The sequence below is a fragment of the Jaculus jaculus genome, chromosome 2 (genome assembly GCF_020740685.1).
Source record: "Jaculus jaculus isolate mJacJac1 chromosome 2, mJacJac1.mat.Y.cur, whole genome shotgun sequence".
In the NCBI taxonomy this organism is placed as follows: Eukaryota; Metazoa; Chordata; class Mammalia; order Rodentia; family Dipodidae; genus Jaculus; species Jaculus jaculus.
In genome coordinates this window covers 207,583,723-207,599,113 of record NC_059103.1, presented here as the reverse complement: position 1 = coordinate 207,599,113, position 15,391 = coordinate 207,583,723, and the positions used below count along the sequence as shown (strand labels likewise).

General features: G+C 41.0%; 1 protein-coding gene across 3 annotated transcripts in view; it reads right to left on the bottom strand.

The window, feature by feature from the left end:
- Adcy8 (adenylate cyclase 8) overlaps window positions 1–15,391 on the bottom strand; it is a 229,597-nt gene that overhangs the window by 26,757 nt on the left and 187,449 nt on the right. For all 3 annotated transcript variants that reach the window (XM_004656171.3, XM_045143768.1, XM_012948266.2), the window contains one exon: window positions 11,268–11,346. In XM_004656171.3, the coding sequence (XP_004656228.1) occupies window positions 11,268–11,346 (79 nt within the window). The remainder of the gene's footprint in view (window positions 1–11,267; window positions 11,347–15,391) is intronic.

Genomic DNA, 15,391 nt, shown 5'->3' with positions numbered 1-15,391 from the left:
AAGACCAGTAGATCTCCAGGAATATTATAGAACTTTTGTTCCAGACTGGGTCTACTGAGAGACATGGGTTGAGTAGCTGCCAGGTTCCTTGATCCTTGAGCCTGCAAATAGATATTATGGAACTGCTGTAAACTAATTGAAAACACCCTCTTACTAATACTAGCTCATTCTATCAGTTCCGTTCCACTCGACAACTCTGACTGACACAAACTACAACACCACAGTTTCCCATTTGCTTTATTGTGTGACTCACATACAATAGTCCCAGACTAATAAGAAAATATTGCCACCTATAGTATGAGTATTATAACAGCTTTAACTTTCTCTTTGAGCTATTTCAATCATTTGGGGACATCTCTCTAGGAATGTGTCATCACATAATTTAAGGGCATAAAGAAAAAAAATGATATCTCAACAGACTGCAATAGTCATACTGTATCAATGGAAAAGACAGAGAGAAATCAATTGATCTTTGAAGTTATTGTTAATTAATAAATTTTAATTTAAAAACTGTTCTTTTTTTAAATTAAAGATTTTTATTTATTTTATTTTATTTATTTATTTGAGAGTGACAGAGAGAGAAAGAGGCAGATAGAGAGCAAGAGAGAAAATGGGCTCACCAGGGCTTCCAGCCACTGCACACGAACTCCAGATGCTTGCGCCCCCTTGTGCATCTGGCTAACGTGGGTCTTGGGGAATCGAGCCTTGAACCAGGGTCCTTAGGCTTCACAGGCAAGCGCTTAACCACTACACCATCTCTCCAGCCCTTAAAAACTGTTCTTTAAAAATACAATTGAGAGGCTGGAGAGATGGCTCAATGGTTCATCAAGCCTGATGGCCCAATTTTGAAGTACCCGTGTAAAGCAAGATGCACAAACTGGCACATGCATCTGGAGTTTGTGTGCAGTGGCAAGAGGCTCTAGCATGCCCATTCTCATTCTCTCTCCTTGTATATAAATAAATAAGATACTAAAAAACACAATTAATATATGTATTTCAACTGTGTGGATAGACCAGAAGGTTCATTTGACTGTTTTCAGAGAAAATCTTAAAGTCTATTTAGTTTATAATTAAGGCAGCTCCATGATTCCAAAGTAAATTTTACTCAACAGAAGATGTTAGTAAAGAAACTTGTGGCCAGGGAGGTGGCTTAGTTGGCAAAGTGCTTGCCTTGCAAACATGAAGAACTAAGCTCAATCCCATGTAAAAGTGCTAGTTCTGGTGGCACATACTTATAATTCCAGTTCTAGGAAGGTCAAGATGGGCAGATTCCTATGGCTTGCTCATCAGCCAGGCTAGTCTACTTGGCTAGTCCCAAGTTCATGAGGGACACTGTATTAAAAAAAAAAAAATAGAAAAGGAAAAAAGAAGTTGGAAAACACCTGAAATGAACAATTCCTTACGGTGTCTTCTGACATCTATACAAGGTGTACCCACACACATATGCACCCCTCCTTATACACATAAAAATTATGTAAACAAGACTGATAAGATTATAAAACTTGTGTTCAGACTGGGCATGATAGTGTATGTCTGTAATCCTGGCCAGAAGATCAGGAGTTCAAGGCCAACCTCCATTACATATTGAGTTGGAAGCCAGCCTGGGATATATGAAATCATGTGCCCCACCCCTAAATAAAAGCCTACTGTCCTCAGTAAGAAGTTGAAATCTTACTGAGAGTGAAGAGTCCCAGTTACTACCTCTTCCCTCTGAAACACAGGCCTGGGCACAATAAACATGTACTAGCAACGAGAATTTCAGGTGGTAGATCCAAACGTCAATACAACAAAGCCAGTCTCTACTCTGTCAAAATAAGGGTGAAAGCCACATGTGCTGGCGCATGTCTTTAATCCCAGCACTCAGGAGGCAGAGGTAGGAGGATTGCCGTAAGTCTGAGGCCACCCTGAGACTACATAGTGAATTCCAGGTCAGCCTGAGCTACAGTGAAACCCTACCTCATAAAACAAAAAACAAAAAAGGGGTGAATTTTAGAGTATAAAATTTACAGACCTAAAACATATTTTTTATACTTTATAAAAAAAGCCTTTCTGGGGCTGGAGAGATGGCTTAGCGGTTAAGCGCTTGCCTGTGAAGCCTAAGGACCCCGGTTTGAGGCTCGGTTCCCCAGGTCCCACGTTAGCCAGATGCACAAGGGGGCACACGCGTCTGGAGTTTGTTTGCAGAGGCTGGAAGCCCTGGCGTGCCCATTCTCTCTCTCTCCCTCTATCTGTCTTTCTCTCTGTGTCTGTTGCTCTCAAATAAATAAATAAATAAATAAATAAATAAATAAATAAATAAATAAAAATTATAAAAAGAAAAAAAAGCCTTTCTGAAGACTACTGGGTTATGCCGAAGGACACAAAGCCAGATTGAACAGGCTTGCAGCTGTCAAAGGTGTGACAAATTGCGCTCTCGGAAGAATGACAATTGCAACGGAGGAGAACACAGAAATTGTATTAAAATGCATAAATTCACAGGGACACTGAAGCAAGACCTCATCTGCCACCTTTGCATGATACTAAGAAAAAAATTGGCTAATTTATATGAAACAAACTTAAAAGATTTTCCTATTTATCTTTGCTTTAGGAGTTGCACTTGTAGTTGACAACCGTTGGCAAGGAAATCACTCTCCTTTATAATGTATTACACCTGATAAATTATAGGCTGTTGATAAGATTGGGCTGTCACCATAAAATAAATGACTATAGTTTAGTAAGATGAATGACTGCTAATATCATCAATACATGACAAGAGGACATTATGTACTTAACTAATTGTAATTCATAAAACCAACCAATTAAATATTTTCTAGAAAAAAATTGAGACTGAATTATCGCTAATATTCTCCACACAGCAACCCACAAACAATAGAGGAACGTGTCTGATAGCCTTACAGGGGAGTAAACAAACTAGACAGGGAGATGTTAGAGAAGTCAGATGGGTCTCAGGAATGTGCACCTCTTTCTTTTCTCCCCTGTTTCCCTCTCTCCCTCCCTTTCTCTCTCTTTGTCAGGTGCACATATCACTTTTCTCCCTCCCTCCATTTTTCTTTCCCTCTCCTCTCCACCATTAAAACAGTCTTGGATTGAGTGGGATTACATACTCAAAAAAAATCTCCCAAATGATTATGTATATTCTATTTAGTCCAAGCTCCTCTGACACTTGGTTGGAGAATCTTTTATTTTATGTATGTGAGAGAAAACATGAGAGGACCAAAGACTCGTCAATACGACAAGAAAAGACAGATGGCTGCCTGTCATAAGAGATGCCACCCCACCACATCTGCTGTGCCGAAAAGAAATTGCAGAGGCAGCGGCAACACACGTGCTGCTCTCTCTACTAGCCCAACAACCGGTTCCAGGATGATGGTGACAGACAGTATGGTCCCTCAAAACCCATCAAAGAAGAAATCCAGAGGCAACAGAGAAACCAACACTAAATTAGACTGCTAATAGCCCTGCCATGGCTCAGGGAGCATTATTGAAGAGGGGGATGGAAAGATTATAAGAGCCACAGACTGAGTAGGAATATCCTGAGGCACATTCCCCTCTCTGACAGAGACTGAAGCCTTCATGACCTGGCAGTGAAAACCAACAAACCCACTGAAGAGGGCACCCAAGGAAATGTAAACAGGGACAAGGGGGTAAAAAAAATGTATACCCTTTTATAAAATAAAAAAATAAAACAGGGCTGGAGATATGTCTTAGCAGTTAAGATGCTTGCCTACAAAGCCAAAGCACCCAGGTTCAATTCTCTAGGACCTACGTAAGTCAGGTGCACAAGTTGGTGCATGTGTCTGGAGTGTATTTGCAGCATCTGGAGACCCTGGTGTGCTCATTCACTCTCTCTATCATAAAAGACAGTGTTCACATCCATAATTATTTCTAAACATTTTTTCCTTAAAAATATGTAGTAGGTTGAAGTATGTAATAATTGTTTACTCTTCTCCTGCTGTCATTTAATTGAATTCAACTAAAAAATAAGTGTAGAGACATTTGGAGGGCTGTACTCAAGCCAGGATATTCCAGTTATTATCAAAGAAGACAGTTTACTTTTCATACTATTGATTGCAGGCACCTGTATCTAAGGCAGGTCCATAAAGAGATGCTCTGGTCCAAGGCAGCCCCATATCCTGGTGAGCAAGTGTCACAGAGACAAGTGCTACTTGTAGCAACACCCACAGGTTAATATCCCCTTCTGTTTACTAAAGTGCTATTGTTCCTGCTGGACGGTGGGTGCTGGATGCCAGGAACGAGTGAAACACAGTCCTTGCCACCTCAGCATCGTGGTTAGTGCAGACATGGAGAGAAAGCAAAGCATATGGAAGGCTGGGACCTAATATTTAAAAGGAAAAAGTAATTGAGCATTTGATCAAAAGTATCGAGTGCATTCTCTTCCCCGATTTTGTCAAACCACGGAGAAACCTGCTATATGGAGAGATCAGCAAGGGAGCAGTTATTTATGGTTCCTGAACTCAGGGCCAGGCTTGTCACATGACAGCTGATGCTGATGGAGCCTTGTTCTGGACCAGGGGCTGTTCTAGCACTTTCACATGTAGCCTCATTTAATCCGGCAAGGATTCAGTAAAGCGCTCAATAAAGAATTCACAAAGCATGCTCTTTATGGTTTATTTCACAGATGAGGGAGTGGACGCAATGAGGTAAAGCAGTTTTGTGAGGGTCACTGATGAATGTTGGTTTTGAACCCTAACTGTGATTCAGCTCTCATACTGTACATACATGGCCCCTATTCAGCTGTTCACTAACTTGAACAGGTGACTATGATCATTTTCAGATATTTTTATTTGTCTATGAAGAAAGAGAGAGAAAGGGAGAAAAGAATCTATCACCACTTTCACCTTACAGATATAAAAAATAATGACAACTCTGGGAGGTTGACTGTTTCAAGGTCACCTATTTTGTGAGTGGCCTTGTTAGGGTTCCAAGGCTTGGGCCGGGTGTTTCCTTCCAGGTCACAGTTTCTGGGGCCAGACATAGAAGTAGGTGATTAGATACATGACCTCATTAACCTCTGATATAAATAGAGATACCCAAGCAAAACCCAAACCTCCAGGGCTGCGAGTGAATCGGCCACCAGGTGGGCTCCCCTGTACATTATTCCAAACACTCACCTGCCTCTGAGGAGGAGGAAGTGCCTTTGCATAGTGCTTCCACATATGTGCAAAACGAAACTTCCCAATTATTCAGTTACATAACCACCTCCGTCACTGTGGAAATGTCTAATTCCCCACACTCCCACTGGACACTGCTGTGTGCCAGGCATCAATGGACATTATTCAGCATCTATTAAAAATAGAGGTCCTCTGAGTCACAAAGGGAAATTGGTGGAAGCAGGTAGCAAGCCCAGGAGTGGGTAGGCTGGTATCCAGGATGAATGGGTCCCTGCTGGAAGCTATAGATAGATACCTGAATGATGCAATCCTACAGAAAGCTGCCTCTAACACAGGGAGGCAAGACACGTGGAAGAGACAGAATGGAACCAGAAACTCTAGAACACTTGGATTCTTATTCCAGGATGGCTTTTTTATGTAGGTTTTGATCTTAGGAGATTTGAGCCTCTGTACCTGTCTTGGAACCAGATGGACAATATCTTTCCCTGTCTGAGCCTTTCTAAATTTAATGTTATATTAGCTAACAATTTTTGAACACATATTTGTAAGTCACTGAGTTAAACATCTCACAATTAGTTCCCTATATAATAATGCAACAACCCTGTGAAGGTAACCTTTCATCACCATATTTTTATACGTGAGGAAACAGACTCAGAAAGTTAATCAAATTACTGAAGGTCTTATATCTACTCAGTGGCACAGTTGAGACTGAAATACCAGCAAATACCTCATAACTGCCATACTTATGGGATTTGCTTATGTTATTTCAAAGTCCTGAAAAAATTATAAAAAACCATAGGAACTGTCAACTGTTACAAATTGGGCTGGAGAGATGGCTTAGTGGTTAAAGAGCTTGCCTGCGAAGCCAAAGGATCCAGGTTTCATTCCCCAGTACCCACGTTAGCCAGATTCACAAGGGGGCACATGTATTTGGAGTTCATTTGCAGTGTCTAGAGGCCCTGGCATGACCATTCTCCTCTGTCTATCTTTTCTCTATTTCTCTCTCTGCTTGAAAATAAATAAAATAACAAATGTCACAAATAACCATGCCATCAGAAGCACTTACACAGTTTATCTTATGTATGATCTTAATTTGATCAGGCAAAGTATCTGCTCCCTCAGGACAAATGCAGAGTAGGATATGCTGAATTAGCATGTTGGAAAGGTACCATTTCAGGGAGAGAGCATGGGTGAGGCCTGGATAATTATTTATGGCAACAGAGGATGCAATCATGTCTTTATCTTGAAGGGATGGAGATTCTCACCCTGAACTTGTTCTTTCAGCTATCTCTCTCTCCCTTGTGAATTTAAGACCTGTGTGATGGAGCAAAACTCCATAGGAGCTTTGTTTGGCTGTGTCTTCATAGTCCTCCAATGGGGACAGATTATACTTTTCATATCAAACTAAGGAGCTTTCCTCTATAAATGGAAGCCAAGAGCACTTAGAACACAGGGCACCAGTTCTCCAAGTCAGCCAGAGACCTAAATTCAAGAAATTCTGGAAATGTCTAGACCCACACATTCTACTTACTTCTTTTTTTAAAATTTTTGTTCATTTTTATTTATTTATTTGAGAGTGCCAGAGAGATAAAGAGGCAGATAGATAGATAGATAGAGAGAGAGAGAGAGAGAGAGAGAGAGAGAGAGAGAGAGAGAGAGAGAATGGGCACGCCCAGGCTTCCAGCCACTGCAAATGAACTCCAGATGCGTGTGCCCCCTTGTGCATCTGGCTAACATGGGTCCTGGAGAATCGAGCCTTGAACCGCAGTCCTTAGGCTTCACAGGCAAGCGCTTAACCGCTAAGCCATCTCTCCAGCCTGTCTCCTTACTTCTTTATCATAAATTCAATAGAGACATTAGAATTGCTCAAAGTCACGCTTTAGAAATAAATGACCTAGGTCATCATATTGCTATGGAGACAATGTTTTGTTCTTCTCCAGTCTGATGAAGTAGAAAGGTGGTCTTTGGTGATAGAACTGGGTTTGAATCCTGGTTCAAACCAGAAGAAGGGAAGGAAAGTGTGAGGTATACAACAGGAACTTAGCAGTTAACTATTTGCCAACTTCTTTTACTTACTAAAATTTCTAAGTACTCATTCTTTTATTGACTACATTTTACCCTCCCTTTTTGTTACAAGTGAATTTATATAGGTATCTCTAAAGTCTTGGTACTTTTTGACTGTTTCATCAATGATTTTCCAGGGCTTGTAACTTCCTTGTTTCCATGGTGATTTTCCAGTGCTATGTTTCTATTTCTGCTCTGGCTGACAGTTTTCTTGAGTTTCTTTCTTTCCTTTCTGGTTACTTTTTTTTGAAGTAGACACAGACCAAAGAAAGACAGACCAATATCCATAGAGAAACAGTGAGGATGGCAGAGCCTGGTTCCTATCAGGGAAACTTCTCTGTAGAGGGTCATTGTTCATAGGTTTCAGTGTGCCTGGAGAGATCCTACCTATTCCTGAGGGCAGCCACCACCTCTGTGTAGAGGCTTTTGTCCTGTGCAGGATCATTTCCTTTCTTGAAGACCCTGAGCAAGTGTGTTGTACTCATAATACTATTACATTATTAAGTGACAAACTTCTTCCAAGAGACATTTCCAGAATGGTTTTTTAAAAAGATTTATTATTATTATTATTTATTTATTTGAGAGAGAGAGATTCAGGGACAGAGACTGAGAGAGAGAGAAAGAGAGAGAGAGAGAGAGAGAGAGAGAGAGAGAAACAGAGAGAGAGAGGGAGGGAGAGAGGAAGGGGCAGATAGACAAAGAGAGAAAGGATGGGTACACCAGGGCTTCTAGCCCCTGCAAACAACCTGCAAACACATGCAGCACCTTATGCATCTGGATTACGTGGGTCCTGGGGAATTGAACTTGGGTCCTTTGGCTTTTCACGCAAGCATCTTAACCTCTAAGCCCTAGAATGGTTTTCCTTTTTATTTCACAGCTTGTATACAAGATGTTTATCAAAAAATGTTTATCAAGCTTACTATGATGTTAACATACCAAAAACTCCTCAAATTATATAGCAACTAACCCCTCACCACACAAGGATGTGTTTGCAAAGGACATAAATAATATTTGGTCCATGTGAAATTAGCCCTAGTAAGGAATGTCAGCTGGGTTTGGGGATCTTGCCTTACAATGCCAACTCCTTTATCCCCAGCAGTGTTAACTTGGAAAGCTAAAGATGTAGCTCAGTGATACAAAACTTGTGTAAATGGGTTTCAATGCGTGCGCGCGCGCACACACACACACACACACACACACACACACACACACACACACTGAGTCTTAGACATTGCAACCTATGGGATGGTAGTAGCTATGCTCTTCTTGAGACCCTCCCCTAAGAACGAGACCAGACTTGGCTACATGAGACACTGTGTCAAAATAGAAACCCAAAATTTCCCTTTGTAAGTAGGAGGCTTGTATTGGCTGTTTTCCATTTATTCAACAGCATCAGAATTGGGATTTTATGCATTCAACCCCATTCCAAGTCCCATTAAATAATAGGGGCTGGGCTGGAGAGATGACTTAGAGGTTAGGGCACTTGTCTGTGAAGTCTAAGGACCCATTTTCAGCTCTCCAGATCCTACATTAGCCAGATGCACAAAGGTGAGGCAATTGCAAGGTCACACAAGCCCACTAGGTGGCACAAGCATCTGGAGTTTGGTTGCAGTGGCTGAGGCCTCAGCGGGCCAATTCTCTCTCTCTTCTCTCTCTCTCTCTCTCTCTCTCTCTCTCTCTCTCTAAAATAAAATATCAAAAAATAATAGAGGCTCAAGTAATGCAGAATCAATCTGGTAGGCACATTACCTAATCAGGACAAATCATCAATGAGGTTTTTCCTCTGCTGTGTGGTTTGAACATTAAATGTCTCCATAAGCTCATATGTTCCACCACTTGGGCCCCAGCTGGTGGGGCTTCTTTGGAAGGTTGTAGACCATTTAGGAGGTGGGACTTTGCTGAAGGAAGTGAGTCACTGGGGACTGAACTTGACGTTTGATAGTCTGGCTCTTCTTCTTATCTGCTCCCAGCTTCCTCACTCTGAAAGCATTGTAACCAGCCACCTCCACACCTTCCCCTCCATGATGGATTATATCCCTGTGTAAATTGGTAATCCAAAAACAAACTCTTGAGTTCCAGTTACCTTCAGGTTGCTGGGACAATACCCAACCAGAAGCAGCTTATGGAAGGAAAGGGAATATTTCTGCTTACAATGTTAAGGCAAAGTTTCCTCATGGCATGCTCACACTGGAACAAATTATCAAGGAGGGAGTAGCAAGAGTGAGCTAGCCTGCACAGGCAAGGGTGGCTGGGTAATGAAATTCCAAGGCCTGCCTCCAGTGACACATCTCTTTCAGCAATGCTCCACTCCCCAAAGGCTCCACTTCCTGGGATCAAGTATAAGGCTTATTCACAAAAACACGAGGCTATGAGGGATATTGTTTTAGTTTGTTTGTTTTTCTTCTTTTTTTTAATTAACAACTTCCATGATTATAAAAAATATCCCATGGTAATGCCCTCCGTCCCCCCACTTTCCACTTTGAAACTCCATTCTCCACCATATCCCCTCCCCCTCCCAGTCAGTCTCTCTTTTATTTTGATGTCATGATATTTTCCTGCTATGATGATGGTCTTGTGTAGGTAGTGTAGATATCCAGGCTATTTTGTGTCTTGGGGGAGCACGTTGTAAGGAGTACTACCCTTGCTTTGGCTGTTACATTCTTTCTGCCACTTCTTCTGCAATAGACCCTGAGCCTTGGAAGGTGTGATAGAGATGTTGCAGTGCAGAGCACTATGAGGGATATTTTGCATTCAAACCTTCCACCTTCTTGTAAGGCATTTGGTCATAGCAATGAGAAAAGTAACAAATACATACACATATGCCTTTACACATACAAGGCAGCACACCAAATATGTGTACAATAATCTCAAACAACTCTTCAAAACAGACTGTTCAGATATTACTATTTTATTCTAGAGTTGAGGAAACTTGGCTTCATGGAGACAAGAACTTGTCCAAGGTTATGCGATGTTAAGAAGAAGCGTTGGGAGAGAGCTTTGGCTCAGCTAATCCTCAAATGTGAATGCTCACAAAGTGCAGCACACATATTCTCTAGTAAAGCTTTTATCCAGGCAATGGAAGTGGGAAGGATGATAATTTGTCTTAGCTAGAAAATGAAAGCTATTTTATTAGGACAATTGACTTTTTGAAAGAGACAGGCTGAAAGGATGTTAAAACCACATTGCTTACTAACTCATTGTGCCCAGCTTGGCTTTTCATTAGGGATTCTTTATTAGAGGTGGATTCATTAAGAATCACAACCTTGATTTGGCTAAAGGATCTGCTCAGTGGAATGGAACCCATAGCTGGAGCTAGGAAACAAGTCAGAACCATATCCAAAATATGAGTCCACTCTCTACTATCATGCTCCCACCAATCATGGGCTACAAGAGGGCCTACAACTATTAAATTCTCTCTAGATAATAATGGTCACCCTATTTATCTGGTGCTGACTTCCTTCTCCGTTGGAGAATTTGCTTTTCTTTTTCAGATGGACACAGAACCTGTGGAGAGAATCAGCCCATCACACCTCAACAGGGCCCCAACTGAAACCAAGAGTAATTGGGGAAATGAGAAAGAGTGCTGCTTCCTTCGTGAAACTGGTATCAGCACAAGGGTAAAGGAGATAGACACAGAGAACAATCAACTCCTACCAAACCAGATATCCAGAGACACAAAGGCTCCCAAGACCTCATCACTGAAGTAGATCTAAAACAAACCCAACATGGCTCAAGGAAATTTGTGGAAGAGGGGCAGAAAGATTGTTAGAGCCACAAGTTGGGTCATAATGTACAGAGACATTGCCTCTTACCCATAACTGATGGCTACACCCACTATGGATGGCCCACAATCTCCAACAGGAGGGTCCCCATAGAGGGGGGAAGAAAGGGAGGAGGCTAATGATGGTACAACATGGCTGTATACACACTGTGTACATAACTAATAAAGAATCACAACCTGATGCAAAGTGCTAATAGTCATTTGTTGCCAAGAATAAGGAGTCTGTGTACCTTTCTGACAACAGGAAATGCCAGGTAACTATGGGCTGTTGGTGAAAAATGTCCCATTACCTGCTGTCCGTGATAGAACACAGCCAGGAGGAACATGGCCATCAGCAGCAGTGATGCCTCTTTGGTCCCCAGGAAATCTCTGCAGGAAAAACAAAGACAAATGGTGACATGGTGATTAATAACCAGGGAGGGTGTTCAAGGACACTCATGAAGAAATGAGTTCAGCAAGGAATGTGATGAGGAGAAGCAGTTATTTCCTGAACATATGTGATAAAAGACTGCCCTGAGAAGTTACATGGTGGCTCATTCTGAAGCCAAGTGACCACCAGGCACCTGAGGCCACCCTGGACCTATCTGTGGCAAGAGATTCTAGGATTTAGAATTTGATAAAGTGCACACATTAAAAAAGTCTCTATTTGTAGGGTGAGCTTTCTACTTTCTCATGACAAAAGTCCATGTATTTTTCCATACACTGTTTAAGGTATTATCCACTCTAAGAAGTCATTATGCAACGATTGTTAAGTCAAGGTCTTTATTCTAAGTCCGCACATGCTTAAATCCTTTATCAGTTCAACAGATTGGATTTTAATTTCTGTATCATTTCTTTTACTCTTTATATCAATTATAGGAGTGGCAGACTACTGGTCCCTTTTTAAAATTGTATACATGTTTGTATGAAGGCTTTGTTTTTCTGTACTGTTTTTTTTCCCCCTAAAGTAAACCCTCAACATTCAACCCATGGGTCTTGTGTATCAGCAGCTGAGCTGTCGCTGACCTGGAATATCCTGGGATGTTTGGATGACCAAGCTGAAAAGATAAGTGTCTGGGGATATTTACACACTGATATCACTTCCAGCCATGAGGGGAATTCAGAAAGAGGTCAAGGATTCCTTGCTTGATTTTTGGATACTTTCTCTCTTTTTTTGCTTCTTTTAGTTAAACATGAAACCTTTTCAGGACATTTTAGGCCAGGGGCTCAGGGAAGGTTTGGAGGAAGACCCACTGGACTGCCAAGGAGGGCACAGGTACATGTGGAAATAGATGGCCCTTCTGGTAGGTTAACATTGGCCAAAGAGGAAAATCTAAAAGAAAAATGTTCAAATACAAATCAGTCCTCTACATGATGCAATGAGCCTTATGTCAGTTAATGTTAGTCCCCCTCCCCTCCTTCTCTTTCTCGGGCAATATCACCTTATGTGTTCATCTGTGTTCTTGAGTCAGAAGCAGATCTTCAAGCCAGGCCTTGTCACCCCCTATCATCTTCAGCCAAGTCCTGTCTCTTTCCCATTGCAACCACTGTTTCTCACCCCCTCCACCACCTGAGAACAGCCATTAGGATCTCCATCAGCCTCCTCACACTGCCCTCCACAATCTGCTTATATTTTTGCCAGAGTATTCTTTATAATCACTAAAACCGAATCAAAAGTAACTTTGTAGTTCAATGTCTCCCCATGCTCAAGCATGCATATCACTCAGAACTCTCCGTGATGCGGCTGAAGGACAGGAAGGGGCCATCAGAAATCAGATGCACTGTCTAGAGGGGGAAGTTGAGTGCATATCACAGTGGATGCATGAAGGCAGTCTCAAGTTTTCCCTTCCCTGGTTTTGCTGGGAAAAAGCAGGTACAACAAGAACTCAGGAAAGGGAAGGTATAAGGCCAGCGTGTAATTTCAGCTTCTCATACACCTTTATGCTAATAGACCATGCAAGCTCATAGCGGCGTAGGCGGGTCTAGCTCATCGGGACACACCAGGAATCTAGGATTTGAAATGTGCTTTCTCTTAGGGACATATTGTGTGTGGAGACTAAAAGGACCAAGGAGCTCTGGGGGTTGAGATAGAGCCAGGTCTATGAAGTCATCGTTCTATCTTGTTTTCCTTGGAGATAGGGTATTAGCAATAGATTTTATTACTGTATTTCTTATACAGAGTCTCGGAGAGACACATCATCATTATTGAGCATGGACCGCAAGCTAGACATATGCTGGGATACAGAGATGAGGAAGGAACACTGGCCCTGCACTCAAAGTAGTCCAACAGCAACAAGAATTAAATATGCAGATAATTTTATAATTTAATAGGATCCATGGAATGTATACATATTCTTGCTGCTGTGAGACTACTTGAATTGAGAAAGTAGCCAACAGAGGAAGGGAAGATTTAAAGAATGATAAGACTTCAGAAAGGAAAGGTGGAATGATTTTTCTAGGAACAAGCCATATGCTTTCTTTAGTTAGCTTATTTACAAGTCTCCAGACTAGGTATAATAAGCAAATGCCATACACCAGATTTGAGGCCATTTGAAAACTCAATTCAATGAGAGAGAGTACTTGATTTGTTTGGGTCATCCAACACAAGTGCTGATGGGAATAAGGTTGGACTGTAAATCATATATTAAGGCAGAGATCCATTCATTAATCCATCTATCTATTAATTATTCACCATTATTCTTGCCTTGGGATAGATTCATTTCAGGGTCACTCCTTCTTGTCAATTTTATAGCATCTGATGTATGATGACCACTGGAAAACTTGTTAAAAACAAACTTTAATGGCGCCTAGACTCAGGTTCCTAGCCCAGCTATGTTATTGGTCTGTTGTTGACCTTGAACAAGTCATTTAATCTCGCTGAACCCTTGCTCATTCATCTGTGAATGACTGCACAGTGTTTACCTGAGCAACTCTAAGGATTAAATGAACAATCACAGCAAGACACTAGTCTGGCACCCACGCCTGCCTCCCTCAGCCCTGTGAAGTGTCTGGTACATAATCCTGTTCATGGTGATTTTGCTTTAAACAATCATTTGTGCATGATGCTTAGCTTGAAGGGCAGTAGCCTATGTTTAGAACCACCCCTGGAATCTGAAAATCTGCCCCCATTCCTGCTCTTTGGATATCTTATTCTTCGTGATGTAGACAACTTATTTTAAGCCTAGCAATTTATCATTTGAAAAGCACTTTTTGGGAGAAAACACAAAATACTTCTTGAATCACTTTCAAAACAGTGACTGGCTAGAAATAGAGATATGACTAGCCCAAACTGAGAAGAAAAAGTAAAAGAAAGTTATGAACAATCTCTGTTCATCTGTACTTCAGATATTAAAAGAAGCCTGAACAGGGAGCATAACACATAGGTAGTAATCTACCTACATTGCGGAAAGTCCCAAAAGAATTTTCATTTGAATTTGGGAGTTTACTTTGAAGCTTCTGGACTATTATGAAACATGTCTTGAGAGCTAAATGACTGATGTCTATGCCATATAACAATACTTTGCTTCATATTGGGCCTCAGAGACTTCAAGCCAAGGGCATTTTGAGATGATTTATTTGTATCAATAAAAGCACCGAAGTAATACTGCCATAACCCTATAGAAAGAAGCATTGGTAATTGAAAGCACATGTAGGAAAATGGAATTCCCAGGGCTATGATAATCTTTAGAGATCATCTCATCTGGTACATCATAAAAATTAACATTTAATTTGAACATGACTCACTAAAGAAACATTTGTGCTAATTGTAGTGGAATTGGAAGCTTAAAAAAGATAAAAAAATGAAAATAAAAAAATCATTTTTAAGCTTACCATCCAGAGAAAACTATGGTGAATATTTTGGGATCAATTAAATGCCATTTTATTTTCTTCCATGCATAAGTATGCTTACAAATTTGGGACTGTAGGATTCATGTTGGATGTGAAATACTTTTGTGCTAATATGGTTTATGAGACTGGTCCTATGTAATTAGATACTTTCCAGTGTGCACTTGGTAAATCTGTTCTCTGTTATAAGTATTACATGTAACAAAACATTCCTGTTAATTGCTTTATTTTACAGGTAAGAGATAGAAGCTCTGAGAGATGAGATCCCTGGGCCATGGTCACATAGCTCATCTCTGTAAATACCAAGATGAGAGCTTACATGTCAGATGCCAGTTTCTGAGCTTCCTCTGTGAGTGCTCACTTCTAAAGTTTTGATCCTTAGTTTCTACTTGCCTCCATGAAATCCTAAAAGAAACTTTAAAATTTATCTTTATTCTGGTCCCATATTAGTGGTGTGCATTTTTGACCACTTGTTTCATATTCTATCTGTACTAGTTGCCACTTCATGTGTCCTTATTGCTCTGTTATATCAACCATCAAGGTGCTATAATTCCTATTCTAGAAAAGAAACTTGAGTCTCGGATGTGTG